At 41.2% G+C, this 18,639-nt stretch overlaps 1 protein-coding gene across 1 annotated transcript; it reads left to right on the plus strand.

The window, feature by feature from the left end:
• Positions 1 to 17,533: 17,533 nt before the first annotated feature.
• Positions 17,534 to 18,421, plus strand: LOC311169361 (transmembrane epididymal protein 1A-like; the record flags this gene model as incomplete). Its single annotated transcript, XM_084231219.1, has 1 exon — positions 17,534 to 18,421. The coding sequence occupies one exon, from the start codon at positions 17,534 to 17,536 to the stop codon at positions 18,419 to 18,421; it is 888 nt and encodes a 295-aa protein (XP_084087345.1).
• Positions 18,422 to 18,639: the final 218 nt, after the last annotated feature.

The raw sequence follows: 18,639 nt of genomic DNA on the forward strand, positions 1-18,639 counted from the left end.
GGTTAGTTTTGCCAGTCTGCGGACTTTATAGAAGTAGAAAAATACAATCATACTGGACTTTAAAGAAACATCTCACACCCAACATTGAGAGTTTTGATTTGGGATGATCACATACCTAATCATCATCCTCACATATAATAAAGCCTGCTGCACAAATAATTATCTTTTGTAAGTGTTTTTTGTTTTATTTCCTAAAGGGCAGAGGCAGGAAATCAATGAAAAGGGGCTGGATCCTAACCTCTGGGTCAGTGCAAAAGAAGAGCAAAGGGTGTTGCCCCAGAACCTGTTTGCAAGTGAGAACCCCGCATGGGCAGATTCAGACACTCAGTGGGGTTGGAATGTTCAGGAACCTTGACCAGCACGCTGGACTTCCCCCAGAGTGTGGGGGAAGCTTAGTCAACTTTGAATACACTGAGTCCTTATTTAACTTCCAACTGGTTCTTGGAAACTTTGGTTGCAATCAAGATGATGTGTGACAAAACCAGTTTTACCACAGGCTAATCAATATAAATAAAAGTCAAGTTTATACAGCTTTTTTCTGGTCGCAGAAACATCACCAAACTTCTAAATAAAGACCCCAAACACTTCTAATACTAAACAGTAATTTGTGTTCATTCATTCATTTTCCAACCAGCTGTTCCATTCAGGGTGGTGGGTGACGGAGCCAGCTCAGGGTGCTAGGTGGGCATGCACCTGGAAAGGTCACCTGGAAAGGTCACCCTTCCATCAGAAGGCAGGGCGCCTCCACACCCACTCACACTGGGACAATCTAGACAAGCCAATAACCTAACATTCATATCTTTGGGGTGGGGGCAGGAACTTGAGTACAAAACCCACACAGAAACAGGGGGGAAATGCACAGACTCTATGCAGACAGTGGCCCTGGCCAGGAATTAATTACTATTTCTGCCTTTTCTTTTTCTCATCAAGCTTGTAACAACAAGCTTGAAACAACGTTATCAAGGACCTGCCCCAAATTTCAAAAGATGGGATGACCTCCATCAACATCTGAGTTACAAACTGGATATGCCTGACATTTCATTAGAGAAGATACAAAGAACTTGTCATCCACATGGGCATCCCTATTTGACATTATCGGCTGGTTATTTCCGTGTTAATTGCATGAGTCACATTATGAGGCTGAATCAAACCCAGCACGTTAAGCCTGAGAGATATCAGAAGGCACCAAAGTAAAAACCTCTGCTGGTAAGACGTGGCATTCTGTCACCAACATGGAATTAGTGCTGTGAGGAATTAGTGCTGTGAGCAGATGTGCTGCAGGGGCCTGGGGAGGGTTTCCTGGACCAGTAGTATTCAGGGAACATACCAAATCCTAAAGGAAAGGTGAAGCGTGAAACCTCTTTGCCAATAAATAAATTGGCAATAAATATCACTGCAATAAATAGCAGTGATATTTGGTGATAGTTGAACCGGGAAGAGCCGCCAGCTGAGCCTTCCAGGGGAGTAGGGTGTCAACTCCAGAGACCAGTCAGGACCTTCCTTTCTCACAGTAACCCTTGGGAGTCAGAGGACTCCCAACCTGAGAATTACAATCACCAGGGGAGGGAGAGTTTATTTTTTTTATATGGTGGCAAAATATACATAACATAGCATTTATCTATTTGTAACATTTACCAACATTTTAACTATTTTTAGACATATGGTTCAGTGGCACTAAGTACTTTCACACCGTTGTGTAATCACCAGTATCTCTCTCCAGAACTCTTCCCAAATGGAGACTCTGTACTCATTAATCACTAACTCCTCTCCTCACCCCTCCCCTAAGCTCACACAACTACCATTCTATTTTCTGTCTCTGAATTTGACTCTGTCGATGCCACATATAAGTGGGACGAAAAAATATTTGTTTTTTTGTGTGCTCAGGGGAGATTTTTTTTTCCCCCCTCAGCCTCTTTTTAAAAAATTTTTAGTGAAATAACATTGGTTTATAACATTCTGTAGGTTTCAGATACACAGCATTAGGTCAACATCTGTATATGACACATATGATCCCCAAAAATCCAGTTTCTGACCTTCACCCTAGAATCGACTCTTTTACCCGATTTACCTATCTCCCTGGCCACTTCCCTTCTGGTGATCAGTATTTTGTTCTTATAATCCAAGAATTTGTTTTTTAGTTTGGCTCCCTTTGCAGGGGAGATTTTAAAAATATGAATGGGGCCTCCCTGGTGGCGCAGGCGGTTGAGCACAACACTGTGAAACTGTCCACAGCCTCTGCAGCATGGGTTCGCTCCCCGCCGGCCGGTGAGAATCCCAATGGTGCGGCAGACTTCTCCTGTCTCTCCTGCTGCTCCCCTCAGTCAGTCTGCATTTCAGTCAGTCTGCCTGTTCTGTTCCCCACTGTCTCTGGTGAATCCTCTCACCCTCCGACACATCTGGCCTGTATCCCAGTTCTTGTATGAATGAATAAATATTTAAAAAAAATAAAAATATGAATGCTTAGACCCAATCCCTGACCAATTAAATCTGAAAATCAGAATTTCCAGAGGCAATTGGGATCTGGAGGGTGGGGGCAAACATTGAAAAAGCTCCTCATTGATTCTAAAGGGCAGGCAGTCTTGAAAACACTGGGTTGAAATCAGATTGACATTCAGGACACCCCCTTCTTCTCCCCCTGTCTCCCCACTGTGGCAGCTTCTGCCCCTGCGGCAGCCTCTGCTGCTGAACGTCAGTGAGCATGCTGAACAAAGGGTGGCAGTTACTCAGACACAGAAAGTCAGAGTACATAAGACCCCCTTCCCCTGTGCATTGGACTGGACAGCCAATGACGGGTTAGATCGGGGGCAGACTACAGAAGGCACTGCCTGCACAAGTGTCTGCGACTCCTGACAACCTAAGATAGGCGCAGTCCCTGAGGGGATTCATAAAAACCCCTTCTTTGGCCTTATAAGAAGATGGCTGCTATAAAGCAATGCCATTGTATTCCAGCTAACACTGCCCAGTTTGCTGAGACCACACCGCTAATCTTTAACTTGCAATTCAATAGCTTTGTGCTTCACTGCCCAGTTGCTACCTTAAACTGGTTTGACTACTTACAGAAAATGCTTAAGAATCTAAATGTGAAAAATAGCTGTTGTGATTTTATAATAGTAAATTTAATCAACAGAAATAGTTATAAGTAATAGTAAAGAAATATCCATATTATAGTATATAAATAATACACAATGTAGATGGAAAATTAATAGTTGAATCAATGTTTAAACTAAGGTTAATAGCAAAGACCTGAGGGTCAAAAATGGTTTAGGATGAAGGAGACCTCTTTCTGTGGTCTCGGTATGAACTTGATTTATTGATGATTGTACATAATTGGAATCTAAAAATGGTGCATATTGTTTTTTGTTATGTTTCACTGCATGTAATAATTAACCGTATACTGTGAAAAATAATCTTATGTAATGGCACAAAATATGTATAAAAAGAGGTTGATTCCAGCAAATTACACTCAGATTTTCACTCCCTTGGAGTGTGTCTGTGTGTCATTTCTTTTCGTCCCTCGCCCTAATTCCTTCGACCACCTCATGCTTGTTCTCGCTCATTCCCTGAGAGTGCCTCGATTTACCCGCCGCCGCTGGGCTAGTCTGCAGCACCCCACCAAGCACATCTCAGTGCCTGCTGGCTGGTGCCTGACATTCCTTTATGGTGGCCAAAGCTTGGGACTTTCCTTCTACACCTAGAGATAAGGGATTCCAAATGACTGAGCTATCACAGTGACTGAAACTCACCTGTTAAACATTACTCTATCAACAAGTGTAGTGATTATTATCACACTGTCTTTTTTTGAAAGCCAGAATGGCTCAGAGTAGCAGATGGGGACTAGCCTCAGGCTTGGGAGATGAGGAAAGAGACACATCAGGGTTCAGGGTCACTTGGGGGGAGTGATAAAGGGTACATGGCTAGCCTAGTTACCCCATGAAAATAGGAGTTAGAGTAGAGGAATTTAGGACCAAGGCATCTGTGCATTCACCTAGTATACGGGAATGTGGCCACTCAGACATATGGTTCCCATCAACCCCATTTTTGCATGATATTTGAATCCCCGCTCCCCTTTTTATTTAACTGCACTGACTTCATTACAAAGGAACTGCACTCACATGGGTTGTAGTTTGAGGCATGACTAGTGCCTTGTTCAAGGAATTGCTCCTTGTTTCTGCAGAACTGAAAATACCTATGAAAGAGAGGAGGGAGGGAGGGAGGAGAAAGAGCCACACCAAACTCATGATATTGGTTCACACTGTGGAGTGAGGGAGGTATGGAATGGGGATTGGAAGGATTTGAATATTTATTTAAACCCTGGAAGCAAGCATGACAAAGTGTTAACACTTGTTCATTCTGGGTTGGCATTTGTTTTGCTATATTATGCTTTTTACTTATCTTCATACTTTTCAGTATTTTTAATAGTTGTCAATATTACCTTCACATCTTTATAAATAATCATTTGCAGAAATATACATGTATAAAGTATTTTGATAACTGAGAGCTCTTACAGCTTTTTATATTAATTTTATGATAAAATTAAATTAATAAAGTGCTATAGAACATTTGAAAAATACAAAAAATGGGATGCAAATTAGCATTTCCTGTAACACTACCATGCAGAAACTGCCACATTTTGATTTGTCTCCAAGCTCCTTCCCATGTATTCAAAAATTGCATCATTGGCGTTTCCATATGTCCTAGCAATTCCACTCCTAGGTATTTACCCAAAGGACACAGAAACATTAATTCAAAAGGGCACCTGCACCCCTATGTTCATAGCAGCACTATTTAAAATAGCTAAGCTACGGAAACAACCCAAATGCCCCAAAATAGATGACCAGATCAAGAAGATGTGGTACATATACACAACAGAATATTACTCAGCAATCAAAAAAGATAAACTTACGCAATTTGCAGCAACATGGATGGAGCTGGAAGGGATCATGCTCAGTGAAACAGGCCAGAAAGAAAAATACCAGATGGTCTCACTCATAGCAGGAATTTAGAAAACCTAAATAAGGGACCAGGAAAAAGACTAATTATAATAAAGTAAAAATCAAAATCAACAAGCAACTATAAGCCAGAGACACACTGGGGGGGGTGGGGGAAGGAGGGAATAGGATCAAAACAAGGGGGGTGGGAATTGTATGGGGACTATAACCAAGATGAAAATGCATATATTGTGCAAAAATGAAAAATGATGTAAAAATATATAAAATTAAAAAATAAAAAATAAACAAAAATTGCATCATTAATTTCAAGTTTTTAGATAGCTTCTGATTATAAAAATAATAGCTGCTCATTGTAAAATGCATGAAAAGATAAGGAAAGACAAATTTCTCACGGCCTTATATAATGCAGGCACACAGCAGGGCAGGGGTAGGGGGGTGCTGCTGGGAGGCCTGCCAGACCCAGTGGGATTTTTACCCTCTCTGGCCTCTCTCTGGCATTCTCTGTGGTCTCTTCCTCTCCGTACCCATTCTCTGCCACTCTCCGCCTCACTCCACTGCAGGGTCCTCTGTGATGCTGCCCTTATATGCTCAGTCCCTCAGCTCAGGTGTGCCCACTTACGCACGCCCACATCATTCCTCAGGTGTCCACCATCACGCATGCGCACCCCAAGCCCACCCTCCCAAGAGCCTTCTGCATTCAAGTCTGCATGTGATAGCCACAGAGGCCAAGGGCTCAAAAGCTAAGCAATCTTCATTTATCCTACACCTTTCTACCTGGAGTGCCCCATCAAGATTTTTGATGGCCAAAATCAAAATCTGACTCTGGTTAGGAAGAGAAGGAAGCTACTAGAAAGCCTGAAAGTGTATACTTCATCAAGGTGAAGCTAAAATTACCAGGGTCATTGTTTCCACTCATCTCCTCTGGTCTTTACATCATTGAGTAACCCCAGCATTCAGTCAGATATTGCCTGGCTGGATGCTCATACCAATTTGATCTTGGTTTAAATGTCACTTCCTTGAAGGTCTTCTTTCATGACTCAATTCCAAGGAGTCACTATTGCAATAGCTTTAATTTAGGGGAGCAGGGGCTTATCATGCATCATTCCTTACAATTATTCCTGTTTTCTCATTTATTGTCTCTTATCTCTCTTCTTCCTTGTCGTGGCCCCAGAATCTAGAATAGTGCCTGGCATTGGATTTGTTGTTGTTGAATAAATAAAAGAATCAAAGTGCCTGTGGCCTCCCTGGTAGCGCAAGAGGTTAAGCACACCACTGTGAAAATACCCGCAGCCGCTGCAGCATGAGTTCAAGGCTGGCCAGGGAGCAAACTACATGGCCCAGCAGACCTCTCCTGTCTCACCTGCTGCTTCCCTCAGCAGTGTATTTCAGTCTGCCTGTTCTGTTCCCCGCTCTGTCTCTGGTGAACCCTCTCACCCACCTGTACCTCTGGCCTGTACCCCAGTTCTTGTATGCATAAATAAATAAATCTTAAAAAAAAAAAGAATCAGAATCAAAGATCCTGCCTTTGGTGATCCTGCTTACATAGGACTGTGGACATATCTTCCTTTAACTACCACACAGCTAAGAAAGACACCACCTGTACTCCCTACTCTCCACCTCCTTATGTGGCAATTCCATGTCCCTGTGTTCATGAGAACCATTCACCACAGCCAACACCATATTGCTCTTTTTTTTTTTTTCTTTCCGCCTGTTTGCCTCATACTGCGAGGAGCCTGAAATATCTGTGCAACTACCTCTGCTTCCAGTTCAATGAAATCACCAATGTGTCCCTTTGTGGGCATATTCTCCCCTTTGGTGTGAAACTCCAAACCCTCAGGATACAGCTTGTTAAGATGAGGGGGGTGGGGGTGGGCTGGGGAATTTTATACAGCTGTTCACAATTGTAGTCTCAAGCTTTCGTTGTTGTTATTTTGCCTTATTTATCACCCCATACCATTTTTCATGTTTGGCATGAGGAGTAGGGGAACTATGTCATCCTGGGGTGGGGGGTGGGAACTTGTATTGCTAAGACTACAGATGAGCTCCACCCCAACAATCCTGACCTCACATTTCTTGAACCCCATGAGTGTACGTGGAGTGGGAGGGAAGAGAGCAGGATGACGAAAACAAACAAAATTCAACTGGAAAAAGCATGTTTTGAAATCACTCTTCCAGAAAAAAAACTCACTTTCTTGATGAGCAAATTGGAGGATTGTAGGAACTGAGGCAAGAAGCCACTAAGCCCAGTAGGCAATTTAGTATTACTGAATCTATGAAACCATGTTCAAAACCCCTTATTGGAATTACTCTTGGTTTTTCAATTTTATTTGTTTAGCTTTTAGGCCTTGAGAATGCCTGGTGTTAATGAAATATTATTGGGGTTGTAATGGCAGGAGGCCACGGAGCAGGATCTCTAAGATCTTAGTAGACAGGAGTAAAGGCAGCACAGGACACAGTGCAAGTTTTCTGATCCATGCAGACCGGGTAAAGGAGGAGTCAGAGTCCTTAGTGGGTTTTTGCAGGTCTTTTATTGGGGTTCACCAGGCATATGGCAGGGGTGCTGGGGGGCCGGGAGGCTGGCAGTCCTCCCAGCCCCCAGCAAATCCTCACTCTATCTGGGTTCTCTGGCGTTCTCTGCTTCTCTCTTGGCTTCTCTTTTGGCTTCTACTGGCGTCCCCGTGACGCCGCCCTTAAAAGCACAGTCTTAGCCCAGCTGAATCCCATCTACCTATGCCCACACCCTATTCCAGGTGCCCACCATCAGGCATGCATTCAGGACAAGGATCCATCATCCTGATGGCGGGAGGGCAGAAAAGCCTGACATTTTCTTTACCCTACAACAGGGTAAAGGAGAGAGTCCTAGAGTCCTCAGTAGATTTGCAGACTTTTATTGAGTTTATCAGGTATATAGCAGGCAGGGGTGCTGGTGGAACGGGAGGCTGGCAGGCCTCCCAGCCCCCAGCAAGTTTTCACTCTGGGCTCTCCAGCGTTATCTTCTGGCCTTGTTCTCTGCTCCTCTCATGGTTCTGTTCCGCTCTCTTGCTTGTTCTCCTTCTGGTTCTGCTGGCGTCCCCATGACAACACCCTCATAAGCTCAGTCCCTCAGCCCAGGTGTACCCACTTACGCATGCCCACACCCCACTCCAGGTGCCTGCCATCAGGCATGCATTCAAGACCGCAGGGATCCATCATCAATCCTAATGGCGGGAGGGCAGAAAAGCCTGATACTTTTTTACCTTACCCTGCAGGGGTGTTAGGAATGCTCTCTGCAGGACATGGGTCAGGATTACTAATGGACAAAAATTTGCACTATTGAATAATAGTACTTGCTGCTTGAGTTTTTGGATTAAACAAAAAAGAATGACTTCTGGAATATTGCTGCAATTATTTTTAGTATACTTTTGTTTTTATTTTAAATTGCATCATTTTTTACTGATGTAATGCTGGATTACAACACTGTATATAATTTAGGAATACAGGTTTAACTTTTCTTCAGATGTATATTTTCAATGTTATTCTTATTCAAGCATTAGACACATGGCTTTAGCTTCATCAGATAAGTATATTATGATATTGATAGATGTGGAATTCCAACAAGGTTGTTATTTAAATACATTGTTATCTTGAAAGTTTCATCATTCTTTTGAATATCCCTTCTGCATGAGTCATTATTTATTTACAATGAAAGGTTAAAGAGAAGTTTTAAGATTCAGTATTATGCTATCATTTTCATTACAGATTATGCAATATATAATGCAAATCCATAGTGTTTACTAATACAAATGACCCTTTAAATTAAATTTAAATTTAAATTTAAATTAAATTTATAGTTACCCTGAAAAAAAATTCTAGAGAAACTGGCTATCAGAAAAACCAGGCAGTGCACTTATTTCAAAGATCTTAAAATAACTGTCTTAAAGATGCTTAAAGAACTAAAGGAAGATGTGTCAAAGTCAAGAAAAAATATACATGAACAAAATGGAAATATCAGTTGATAGAAAATGTACAAGGAAGCCAAAGAGGATCTAGGAAGATGGTAGAGTAGAACACACCAGGAATCTATCTCCCCGTTGACACAATTGTATTGGCAGATTCTTTATGATATAACTGGGAACTCTGAGTCCATTGAAGAATTGCAGCTTCCAGAGAAAGACCTGGATGGTAGATTATTAATTTCAGTTAATTAAAGCTCTTAGCTCAGCTGTGACTACCCACCCACCCCCAGCTCCCAACCCATGGCAGGAAGCCATACACACATTCCAGGATCACCTTGTATACAGGTGGCAGGAACAGTAAGTACCCTGTTTTCCAAGAATTATAGATCTGGTCTCTGATCACTGATTATTACTTCTGATTGCAGAGGTAGAGACATAGATGTGGGCAGTCACTATCCCTCCATTGTTGCAAACCCCTCCCTTTTAGTTTAAGCAAATTCCAGGTGATTTTAAAGGCCAGAATCTTCCCCCCTCCTTCGGTTTTTTTTCATTATCATCTTTAAAGAGCCAGACATTTAAGAACTCAAGAGTAACTGCATATGCAGGGAAACTCAGAAAGCCACTGCACATGCCCATGGAAAGGAGAGCTCCAGCAAGAGCCCTTCAGTGTGATCTCCAGCGCAGAGATCACCTACAACAGACAGAATTTTTTTAAAAACAGAAAACTTTGAAGAAGAGGGAATCTTTATATTTACAGAGTTACCACATTACTAGATTCAAATGTCTAGGGTTTTTTTTTTGGGGGGGGGGTTACTTCTTTTTTTAATAATATATTTTATTTTATATAATTCTTACATCATTTTTCATTTTTGCACAATGTATGTGTTTTCATTTTGGTATATTCCCCATACAGTTCCACTCCCCTTAATTTGACCCTAATCCCTCCTCTCTTCTCCCCGTAACCCATCCCCTGTAGTGTGACTTGCTTGTTCTCCTTCTGGTTCTGCTGGCGTCCCCATGACACCACCCTCATAAGCTCAGTCCCTCAGCCCAGGTGTACCCACTTACGCATGCCCACACCCCACGTAGTGTACCTCTGTAGTGTGTCTCTGGTTTATAGTTGCTTGTTGATTTTGATTTTTTCTTTATTATAATTAGTCTTTTTTCTGGTCCCTTATTTAGGTTTTCTAAATTCCTGCTATGAGTGAAACCATCCAGTATTTTTCTTTTTCTTTCTGGTTTATTTAGCTGAGTATGATCCCTTCCAGCTCCATCCATGTTGCTGCAAATTGCATGAATTTATCTTTGTTGATTGCTGAGTAATATTCCGTTGTGTGTATGTCCCACATCTTCTTGATCCAGTCATCTATTTTGGGGCATTTGGGTTGTTTCTATAGCTTAGCTATTGTAAACAGTGCTGCTATGAACATAGGGGTGCAGATGCCTTTGGAATTAATGTTTCTGTGTCCTTTGGGTAAATATCTAGGAGTGGAATTGCTGGATCATATGGAAGCTCTATCTTTAGTAGGTTGAGGAATCTCCACACAGCCTTCCATAGTGGTTGGACCATTTTGCACTCCCGCCAGCAGTGCAGGAGAGTTCCTTCTTCTCCAAGCCTCGCCAACATTTGCTGTTGCTAGTTGTTTTAATATGTGCCATTCTCACCGGTGTAAGATGGTATCTCATTGTAGTTTCGATTTGCATTTGCCTGATTACAAGTGATATTGAACACTTTTTCATGTGCCTGTTGCCCATTTGCTTTTCCTCTTTGGAGAAGTTTCTTTTTCGCTCTTCTGCCCATTTTTTGAGTGGATTATTTTCTTTGTTTTTGTTGAGTCTCCTCAGCTCTTTGTAGATTTTTGTGATCAATCCTTTATCATTAGTGTTGTATGCAAAAATTTTCTCCCAGGGCCTCCCCTGGTGGCGCAGCGGTTGAGCTCTGGGCTGCAAAGCTGCCCGCAGCCTCTGCAGTGCCAGCAAGGGTCCCACATGGTGCAACAGACCTCTTCTGCCACACCCACTGCTCCCCTCAGCAGTGTATTTCATTGTCTGCCTGTTCTGCTCCCCACTCTAGCTCTGGTGAATTCTCTCATCCTCCTGCACTTCTGACTGTGCCCAGTGCTTGTATAAATAAATAAATAAAATCTTTAAAAAAATTTTTTTTCTCCCAGTCAGAGGGGGTTTCCTCTTTGTTTTGGTTATTGTCTCTTTTGCTGTGCAGAAGCTCTTTAATTTGATGTAGTCCCAGCTGTTTATCATTGCCTTCATTATCACTGCTTTGGGGGATGTGTCTGTAAAGATGTTTTTGAGGTGCATGTCATGCAGTGTTTTGCCTATATTTCCTTCTATATATTTTATGGTTTCAAGTCTTATGTCTAGTTCTTTAATCCATTTTTGAGTTGGATTTTGTGCATGGTGTTAGGTAGTGGTCAAGCTTCATTCTTTTGCATGTAGCAACCCAGTTTTCCCAGCACCATTTATTGAATAAACTTTCTTTGCTCCGTTGCATATTCTTTGCTCCTTTGTCAAAGATTAGTTGACTGTAAATCTGTGGGTTTATTTCTGGATTTTCTATTCGGTTCTGGACTAATAAGGAGATCAAAGAAGAAATTAAAAAATACTTTGAGTTGAATGACAAGGAGGACACCAATTTCCTAAATGTATGGAATGAAGCAAAAGCAGTAATAAGAGGAAAATATATAGCAATAGAGGCTCACATCAAGAAACAAGAAAGAACTCAAAGAAACATCTTCATCTCACAGGTCAAAGAACTAGGAAAAAAAACCTAAAACCAGTAGAAGAAAAGAAATAATAAAAATCAAAGCAGAAATAAATGAAATCAAAACTAAAAAAAAAATCCAAAAGATCAATGAAACCAAAAGTTGGTTCTTTGAAAAAATAAATAAAATAGACAAACCCCTAGCCAGGCTCACAAAGGAAAAATGGGGGAAAGCACAAATAAGTAGGATCACAAATGAAAGAGGAGAAATCACATCAAACACAGAAGAAATCAAAAGAATAATCAGAAGCTACTATGAACAGTTATATGCAAACAAGCTCAACAGTCGAGAAGAGATGGGCAAATTTCTACAACTCTACAATCACCCAAAGCTAGATAAAGAAGAAATAGAACACCTAAACAATTACAAGCAGTGAAATTGAAAATGGTAATCAAAAACCTCCCCAAAAACAAAAGCCCAGGACCAGATGGATTTACAAATGAATTCTACCAAACATTCAGAGACGAATTAGTGCCTATCCTTCACAAACTCTTCCAAAAAAATTGAGAAGGAAGGGACAATACCAAACACATTTTATGAAGCCAACACTACACTAATACCAAAACCAAACAAGGACAACACACAAAAAAGAAGACTACAGGCCAATCTCTCTAATGAACACTGATGCAAAAATCCTCAATAAAATTTTAGCTATCAGAATCCAACAATGTATCCATAAGATAATTCACCACGACCAAGTAGGATTTAATCTTTTTTTTAAAGATTTATTTATTTATGCACTCAAGAACTGGGGTACAAGCCAGAGATGTGGGGGGAGGGGTGAGAGGATTCACCAGAGACAGAGTGGGGAGCAGAACAGGCGGATTTACTGAAATACACTGCTGAGGGGAGCAGCGAGCGAGGAAAGGTCTGCTGAGCCATGTGGGTTGCTCCCTGGCCGGGGATCGAACTCGTGCAGCAGAGGCTGTGGATAGGTTCATAGGTTGTGTCTTAACCCCTTGCACCACCAGGGAGGCCCTCAAATGTCTACTTTTCAACAACAAAAAAATCACAAAGCATATAAAGAAATTGGAATGACTCACTCACAGAAAAAAGTAAATCAATAAAAACTGTCCCTAAGAGGGACTAGATGGTAGATCACCAGAAAAGGATTTTTAAATAACTGCCCTAGTGGTGTCCAAAGAATTGAAGGAAAAACAAAATAGGCACTAATTTGTTTGTGAAGCATAGGCACTAATTTGTAGAAAGTCAAGAGAATGATCTATAAACAAAATGAAAATATCAATTAAGAGATAAAGAGAATGAAAGAAAAATTCTGGAACTGAAAAGTATAATTGAAAAAATCACTAGAGGGATTAAAACACAGATTTGATCACTAAAAGAATCAGTGAATTTGAAGATAGAACAAATTTTTGTCTTACACTTAAAGTGAGCAGAGCTTAATGGACATGTGTAAACTATCAAGCAGATAGTCCCAAGAGAAGGGAGAGATAAAGAGGCAGAGGGAATAGTTAAAGAAATACTATCTGAAAACCTCCCAAAGTTGGTAAAAGACATGAACAAAAATATCGAAGAAGTTCTATAGAGACTTACATCAAGACACATTATCATCAACCTGATGAAAACCGAAAACAAAGAGTCCTGAAAGCAAGAGAGAAAGAAGTTGTCATGCCCAGGATCTTCGACAAGATTATCAGCATGTTTCTCATAAGAAACTTTGGAGATCAGAAGAAAATGGGCTGAGGGCCTCTCCCGAGGCGCAGTGGGTTGAGCGCAGCGCTGTGAAGCTGTCCACAGCCTCTGCAGTGCCAGTTTGATTCCCCGCCAGCCAGGGAGATTCCCACATTGTGGGACAGACCTCTCCTGTCTCTCCCGCTGCTTCCCTCAGCAGTATACTTTGGTCTTTCTGCCTGTTCTGCTCCCTGCTCTGTCTCTGGTGAATTCTCTCACCTTCCCGCACCTCTTTTTTAAGTTCTTGTTTAAATAAATAAATCTTTAAGGGCCTCCCTGTGGCACAAGGGGTTGAGCAACACACTATAAAGCAATCTGCAGCCTCTGCAGCACAAATTCGATCCCCACCAGGGAGCAACCCACATGGCTCAGCAGACCTCTCCTGACTCGCTGCTGCTCCCCTCAGCTGTGTATTTCAGTAGATCTGCCTGTTCTGTTCCCCACTCTGTCTCTGGTGAATCCTCTCAGCCTCCCACACATCTGGCCTGTACCCCAGTTCTTGTATGCATAAATAAATAAATCTTTAAATAAATAAATCTAAGAAAGAAAGAAAGAAAGAAAGAGAGAGAAAGAAAAAGAAAGAAAGAAAGAAAGAAAGAAAGAAAGAAAGAAAGAAAGAAAGAAAGAAAGAAAGAAAGAAAGAAAGAAAGAAAGAAAGAAAGAAAGAAAGAAAGAAAGAAAGAAAGAAAGAAAGAAAGAAAGAAAGAAAGAAAGAGAGAGAGAGAGAAAGAGAGAAAGAAAGAAAGAAAGAGAGAAAGAAAGAGAGAGAGAAAGAAAGAGAGAAAGAAAGAGAGAAAGAAAGAGAGAGAGAAAGAGAGAGAGAAAGAGAGAGAGAAAGAGAGAGAGAGAGAAAGAGAGAGAGAAAGAGAGAGAGAAAGAAAGAAAGAAAGAAAGAAAGAAAGAAAGAAAGAAAGAAAGAAAGAAAGAAAGAAAGAAAGAAAGAAAGAAAGAAAGAAAGAAAGAAAGAAAGAAAGAAAGAAAGAAAGAAAGAAAGAAAGAAAGAAAGAAAGAAAGAAAGAAAGAAAGAAAGAAAGAAAGAAAGAAAGAAAGAAAGAAAGAAAGAAAGAAAGAAAGAAAGAAAGAAAGAAAGAAAGAAAGAAAGAAAGAAAGAAAGAAAGAAAGAAAGAAAGAAAGAAAGAAAGAAAGAAAGAAAGAAAGAAAGAAAGAAAGAAAGAAAGAAAGAAAGAAAATTGGCTGATACAGTCAAAGTGCTGAAAGAAAAAAGAACTATGAACCAAGAATCCAATATCTGGCAAAACTGTCCTTCAAAAGTAAGAGAAGGGCCTCCCTGGTGGTGCAGAGGTTAAAAGTCTCTCTCAGCACTATCAAGCTGTTGCCAGTCACTGAGGCATGAGTTCAATCCTGAGCCAGGGAGCTACCCACAGGGCGCAGCAAACCTCTCCTGTCTCACCCGCTGCTCCCCTCAGCAGTGTATTTCATCAGTCTGCCTATTCTGCTCCCCACTCTGTCTCTGGTGAATCCTCTTACCTTCTGCACCTCTGGCCTGTACCCCAGTTCTTGTGCGCATAAATAAATAAAGGTAAACCTTCTTTAAAAAAATAAGAGAAAATCTAAGACATTCCCAGATAAACAATAACTGAGGGAGTTCATTACTATTAGATTTGCCTTGCAAGATAACGCTTAAGGGATTCACAGGTCAAGATGAAGTCATATAAAAAATGGGAAATTACAAAAACTAGCATTACTGTAACTTTGATTTACAACTCCACTCTCTGTTTTTTACATGATTTAAGAGACTAATACATTAAAAAAGACAACTATTAGTCTAAAATCTAGTGTTGTTATAACTTTGGTTCATTACTCCACATTTTGTTTTCTACACATTTTAAGAGACTAGTGCATTAAAAATAATTAGTGATCTATGGTTATAATTTAGACGCACAATGCATAAAGATGTGATTTTTGTGACAGCAGTCATTGAAAGGGGATAGGGACAGAACTGAATATGAGCAAGTTTATGTCTACTATTGAAGTTAAATTGATATAAGTTCAAATTAGATTGTTGTAACTTTAGGATGCTAAATGAATTCCCATAGTAACCACAAAGAAAACAGCTATAAAATATATGCAAAAGGAAAAGAGAAGAGAACTAAAACATTTCGCTCCAATAACTCAACTACATGCAAAAGAAGACAGTGGTGCTAGGAATAGGATACAAAAACAACTATAAGGCATATAGCAAATAGAAAAATGACAGTTCCTTCTTATTAGTAATTTCTTTAAATAAATTACTGGATTAAAATTATACAATCACAAAACAGAGACTGGCAGAAAGGATAAAAATGATCCAACTATATGATGTCTATAATAGACTCACTTTAGATCCAAAGACACAAATACATTGGAAAGATGGAAAAAGATATTCTACACACATACTGAAAGAGTGGGAGAGGAATATTACTATGTGCCAAACAAAATAGACTTTATCAAAGAAGTTTACAAAATAGAAAGAACATTGTATTTTAATAAATGGTTCAATACAGCAAAAAGATAGAGCAATAATAAACATTTACCCATCTAGTAACAAACCTTCAAGACATATTAAGTAAAATAAGACATAGTTGAAGGGGGAAATAGTTCTACAATAATAGCTGAAGTTGTCACTACCCTTCTCGGTATTGACTTAAAATGACCAAACAAAAGATAAGTAAGAAAAACAAAAGACTTGAACAAATAAATCAACTGATCTAAGAAACATACATGGACATTCTACCCAACAACAGAATGCACACTGCTGTCAAGTGCCCATTGGGACATTCTCCAAGAGAGACCACCGTTAGATCATAAGTCAAATATCAATACATTTTTAAAAAATCTATATCACACAATGGATCTTCTCCAAATATGATGGGATGAAGTCAGAAATCAATAACAGAAGAACAGATGGCAAGTTCACAAATTTGTGGAAATTAAGCAACACATTTAAACAATACGTGACTCAATGTACTGTATTAGTCAGCTTGGACTGCTGTAGCAAACTCCATAGACTGAGTGGTATAAACAGCAGATATTTATTTTCTCCAGTTCTGGAGGTGGAGAAGTCCAAAATCAAGGTTCCCATTGATTCCATTCCTGGTGAAGACCCACTTCCAGGCTTACCGATGACTACTCTTTCATTTTGTCTTCACATAGCAGAGAGAGAGTTCTGGTCTCTCATCATCATCTTATAAGGATTTTAATCCTCGGAGCCGCACCCTCATGACCTCATCTAAATCTAATTGCCTCCTAAAGGCTGCCTCCAATTACCTTCACATTGGGGGTTAGGGCTTCAACTTATGAATTTGAGGAGGACACACACATTCCGTCCATAACATTCTGCTCACAGTCCTCCAAAATTTATGAATATATGCAAAATATATTTGTCCCATTCCAACAACCCCAAACCATCTCCACTCATTCTAGCACCAACTCTAAAATATAACATCTAGTCTCGTCTGAATAGTATTCTAAATCAGGTATGTGTGAGATGAGGTTTGAATCATCTTGAGACAAAACTCCTCTCCAACTATGAACTTGTGAAACCAGATAAATATGTGCTTCAAAAATACAGCCATGACACTCATAGCAGGAATCTAGAAAACTTAAATAAGGGACCAGGAAAATGAATAACTATAAGAAAGTGAAAATCAAAATCAACAAAAAACTATGAACCAGAGACACTTTTAGGGGGGCGGGGGCGGGAGGGGAGGGATTGGGGTCAGAATGGGGGGCTGCAATTGTATGGGGAATATAACAATAAAATTTATAAAAAAAATAAAATAAAATAAAAAATAAAAAGCATCAGTGATTTCTGAAAAAAAAAAAAAAATACAGCCATGGGACAGAGATGGAAGAGACATTCCCCTTTCAAAAGGGAGAAAGGAAAGAAAGGGTTGATGGTCCCAAGCAAATCCAAAACCTAGCAAAGTTATTATCCTTAGATCTAAGTAATGAACAGAGGGAGGTGAGGCGCCACGTCTTTGAAAAAGATCCAACCAGGGAGTGGTTCAGATGTTTCCAGCAGCGAGGTACGCCTTTCTGGGTGTGGGAGGCAGAGGTGGGGCTTGATCAGGATCTCTCCACACCTCAAAAGTGTCTTGCTTGTGAGGAGAACCCTGTGAGGTTGCTGCTCATCAGCCAGCTATCGCCCTGTTGGCCTGACAAACACCCTGAGACCATGGGCACCTTCGGGGGACATGTGATGCCAGGGGTGTTCTTTCTCCTTTTCTCACTCTACTACTCAGTGATGATGTCCTTGGCCCTGCTACGGGGACAGAGTTTCCTCAAACCTCCTCTGCCCCCACGGGAGAAGCGAAGACACAGTTGGTGGCAGCTAATACCTGTGGAAGGAGTGATAAAGGTGACCATCACCCTGCTTGGCATCCTCCTCGAGTTGTTCTACCCCCCAGGAGCAAATCGGTTGATGATAGTAGACTGGGAGGACCCTCAGCGGCCTTTTGTATTCAAGGACAACTGGCAGCATATCACCATGTACATGTTCTTCCTGGCCAGTGGCGTGGTGGACACGGTGAGCCAGTCCTTTCAGGCACGACAGAATATAAAGCTGGAGCGAGCAGCTGAGGCCCTGGCCTTCTGGGTGCTGGCACTGCTGATGATGAGCCACGTTGAGAACAAGAGCCTCATGGAGATTCGAGTGCACACCTTCTTCATCGTGCCCACCATCCTGGTTAGCCTGGTGCTTACCATTGAGGTCTGGGTGCCTGACCAGCCCCCACTCTGGGTGCTGAAATGCTGGATGGGGCTGGTGCTTAGCAACTGGTTATTGCAGCTCAGCGTGTTGATGTACGATCCTCCCTCTGGGCAGCCCTGGCGAGCAGAAAACCCCATCGACCTGGCCTTCCTCTCCACCTTCTTCTGTTGGCATCTGGGGTTGGGGGCTGCTCTGCTGGCTGCAGTCTATGGTCTCTGCAGCCTCTGGCACCATCGCTGCTCTTCCTGGACAGAGGCCCTGGAGGCCAAGTACCAGCCATGCCCTACAGGCTACAGGGACGAGGAGCTTGAGAAACTCAGGGAAGAGACTAAGCTGCAGGATGGGGACGTCTAGGTACAGAATCTGTCTTTGTACTGTCCCTTTTATAATGAGAGCTTTGAGGGTACTCATTGTATGTACAGCCTGGTAATATCCTGGGGCTACAATGTGGATTTCCTTTTACATTATTCCTTATTCCTAAATAAACCTTCCACCTCCCCGGATGACTTCTGCCTCTCTGTTCTCTCCAAGTCTCTGTCTTTCCTCTCTCATGACTCAGGATGGCTCCAGGC

Source organism: Talpa europaea, assembly GCF_964194135.1.
Source record: "Talpa europaea genome assembly, chromosome: 4".
NCBI classification, from domain to species: domain Eukaryota; kingdom Metazoa; phylum Chordata; class Mammalia; order Eulipotyphla; family Talpidae; genus Talpa; species Talpa europaea.